General features: G+C 40.5%; 1 protein-coding gene across 1 annotated transcript; it reads left to right on the plus strand.

The window, feature by feature from the left end:
* The first annotated feature begins 2,735 nt into the window (after window positions 1-2,735).
* On the plus strand, window positions 2,736-3,671 carry LOC124234136 (olfactory receptor 4D9-like). The gene has a single exon (XM_046651394.1). The coding sequence runs from the start codon at window positions 2,736-2,738 to the stop codon at window positions 3,669-3,671; it is 936 nt and encodes a 311-aa protein (XP_046507350.1).
* Window positions 3,672-3,900: the final 229 nt, after the last annotated feature.

Below are 3,900 nucleotides of genomic sequence, written 5' to 3' on the forward strand. Positions count from 1 at the left end.
CTCCACCACCTGCAACACTCTTATTGTCTTAACTGTAAACCTCCTGATGAAAAGATCTATGTTTGAGTCGCCTTTCACTCAAAAAGACCATCTCAATGTCATTATGATGGTTAATTTCTGTCAACTTGACAGGCGACATGGCGCCCAGATTAAACATTATTTCTGGGTGTGTCTCTGAGAGTGTTTCCAGATGAGATTAGCAGTTGAATCGATGGACTCAGTAAAGCAGATTAATTGCCTTCTTAATTAAGGTACACATCATCCAATTCACTGAGGGTCTGAGTAGAACAAAAGGCGGAGGAAGGAGAAAGGTGCCCCATTTTCCCTGCCTCACTGCATGAGCTGGGACATCTCATCTCATCTTCTCCTTCCCTCGGACTGGCTTCCCTAGTTCTCAGGCCATCAAACTAGCACTGAATTATACCACCAGCTTTCCTGGGTCTCCAACTTGCAGACAGCAGATCATGGGATTTCTCACCTTCCATAATCACGTGAGTCAACTCTTCATTATAATTTTACTTTGTATATCTATATATGTCCTATTGATCCTGTTTCTCTGCTGAACCCTCATACGGTCATAGAAATATCTAGAAGAAGGAAGCAAAGAAGGAAAGAAAAGAGAAAAAGTAAAGAGAAACAGGAGAGGAAAAGAAAGGAGGAAGGGAGAGCACAAGTGACCACGTAATCTATGAGGCTTGTTGCAGTGGTTTCCTCAGCAGAAGATTTGAAAACCATTCACTTATCAGTCCAATATCCAAAAGAAAGATTCTAGAGAGGACTGCTGTCATTCATTAAAATCTGTTTCCACACTCTAGATTAACTGAACAGTGCTTTAGGGGTGATTTCTCCACCTTCTAGCCATGGTAAGTATAGTGTAGGGAATTCTTACTTCTGAGATGCTAGAGACCTGAAATTTCCCACAATCATTATTCTGAACATGTGTTCTTATCACTCTGTGCCATTGACAAACACCAAAGACGAGGAGACTGAGATGAATCCGAACTGATGATCATGGAATCCGAAATGAGGCTCTCATCTTATTCTTCCAGGTCAGCAAAAATGAGAGTGCTGCTTGGGGAAACATGGTCTTTTAAGGATTTTTTTCTGAGGTTTAAAGAACAAAGTAAAGAAAACATAGAGAAACAAAAATCAGAATCTGAGAAGGCACTACATGTGGACAGAAGGGCAACCTGCCTAACACAAGAATTCGGGAGGACCTAAAGTCTGTGGGTGAGAAAAAGATAAAAAGGTAACTCAAGTTGTAGCTGGTAAAGGCTGTAACTATATAACTATAAAAGTAACCATTATGAAGTGGGTCGTCAATTAAACCTCACTTGGATGAAAGTCATTCTTTAGACATGAGATTAAAATGTTATAATCACCATGTTCATTATTTTTAACTTCCTGCTGAAGGATAATATACAAACATACAGAAAAATGCACATTAGTGTACAGCTCAATGAATTTTCACACAAGCAATAAATTTTTGTAACAAGCACCTAGATTAAGAAACAGAACATTCTCAGTAGTTCAAAATCCTCCCTCATATTTCCTTTAGTTTGGTATACTTTTTGTTCTTTATGTGAACAAAATAAGTGGGTGCACACTCTGTTGTGCCTGGCTTAGACTCTACATTGTGCTTATGAGACATTTGTGTTGTTTCATGTACCATACATTGATCATTCCCATGGCTCTATGGTATTGTATGAATTTAACAATTTATCTTTTCTACTGTTGATGGGCATTTGTGTCATTTCCAGTTTGAGGCAATTACAAACAGTGCTTCTATGAATATTCTAGGATACATCTTGGTGGAGATGACATATGCACATATGTACATACTTCCTAGGAGTGAAATAGATTATTCTGAGGACGGAGATGTATCCTCAGAAAAATCAATACGTACAACTGAATGAACTATATATATGTATCCATTCTAAGATAGGTGATTAGATAGATATACATAGATATAGGTATAGATATGTATATGGATATAGATAATGGCATTAGCAGATATAATCAGACAGCAAAGTGATTCTCCCGATTTGCACACCCACCAGCAGGCTATGAGAGGTTCCAGTTGTTCCACGTCTTCACCATCACAAGATATTTTTCATCTTTTTCAGTTTAGCCATTTTGGGATGTAGGTAGTAGTTCCTTGCTGTAATTTCAATTTACATTTCCCTGATAATTCATGAAGTTGAATTGGAATTTGAATATCCTCCTTGGTAAAGTTTTGGTTAGTGTCTTTGCTGTTTTCTCTTTCAACATCTATCTTTCTTTACTGATTTGTAAAATTCTTTACATATTTTGGACCTGAAGCTTTTCTTAGTATACGTATTGTAAATATCCTCCCGTTTGCAGGTTGTCTGTTAATTCGCGTAATGGTGTCTTTTGTGAAGAAACATTCTTCATATCAAATTCATGCTTATTTTTTAATAACTGTCATATTTTGTATTAAAAGTACAATTGAATAGGTTCACGGATCTGTCACCTGTGTTTCAGTGGCCACAGTGATAGAACCTACCTGTTTGGATGACTGAGTCAAAAACCTGGGTCCTCTTCCACTGGTGGCACAGAATTGCAGGCACGGCCACATACATAAAAGATGAACTTCCTCCCCAGGAAAGCATCAGACGCAAGTGACAGAAAGACAACAGTAGATTTCATAAAACTTTCTTTAACTGCACTTTTATTTCTTCCAGAGATATACTTCAAAAAGGATCTGGGACCCAATGGAGCAGGGAAATTATACCACAGTGAAAGAATTTATTTTCCTGGGAATTGCCCAGTCTCGAGAGCTGAGCTGGGTCTCATTTGTCTTCTTGTTTTTCGTGTACATGACAACTCTGATGGGAAACCTCCTCATCATGGTTACAGTTACCTGCGAAGCTCACCTTCACACTCCCATGTACTTCCTGCTCCGCAATCTATCTGTTCTTGACATCTGCTTTTCCTCCATCACAGCGCCTAAGGTCCTAGCTGATCTTCTGTCAGAGAGAAAAACCATCTCCTTCAGTGGCTGTGTCACTCAAATGTTCTTCTTCCACCTTCTGGGAGGTGCGGATGTTTTTTCTCTCTCTGTGATGGCATTTGATCGCTACATAGCCATCTCAAAACCCCTCCATTATATGACCATCATGAATAGGGGACGATGCGCTAGCCTGGTTGTGGCCTCCTGGGTGGGGGGCTTTGTCCACTCCATTGTGCAAATTTCCCTATTGCTGCCCCTCCCCTTCTGTGGACCCAATGTTCTTGCCACTTTCTACTGTGATGTCCCCCAGGTGCTCAAACTCGCCTGCACTGACACCTTCACTCTGGAGCTCCTGATGATCTCTAATAATGGATTGGTCAGTTGGTTTATATTCTTCTTGCTCCTCATATCCTACACAGTCATCCTGAGGATGCTGAGATCTCATACCGGAGAGGGCAGGAGGAAAGCCATCTCCACCTGCACCTCACACATCACTGTGGTCACCCTGCACTTTGTGCCCTGCATCTATGTCTACGCCCGGCCCTTCATTGCCCTCCCCACAGATACTGCCATTTCTGTCACCTTCACTGTCATCTCTCCTTTGCTCAATCCTATGATCTACACCCTGAGAAATCAGGAAATGAAGTCAGCCATGAGGAAACTAAAGAAACGACTATGGCATTCAGAAAAGATTTAAATTCTATGAGGATGTGCTAACACTGAAATTTAAAGATAGATATTAAATTTCACTTCCTCAAAATGTCCAGAGATCACCTTAATGCCAAGAAGAAAGGGGCATCTATGGATACCATGGGGTCCTAAAAGAGGCTGGTCCTATAGTACGTACTGGGGACCCATGGGTGATACCGCTTTAAGGTGAGACCCATTATGTCTTCCACTACTCGCTTTCAATTATTCATTCCACA

The sequence above is a fragment of the Equus quagga genome, unplaced genomic scaffold (assembly GCF_021613505.1).
Source record: "Equus quagga isolate Etosha38 unplaced genomic scaffold, UCLA_HA_Equagga_1.0 71641_RagTag, whole genome shotgun sequence".
NCBI classification, from domain to species: domain Eukaryota; kingdom Metazoa; phylum Chordata; class Mammalia; order Perissodactyla; family Equidae; genus Equus; species Equus quagga.

Bases quoted from the DNA above. Each gene is read 5' to 3' on its own strand.
- LOC124234136 (XM_046651394.1), top strand. From the start codon at position 2,736: ATGGAGCAGGGAAATTATACCACAGTGAAAGAATTTATTTTCCTGGGA.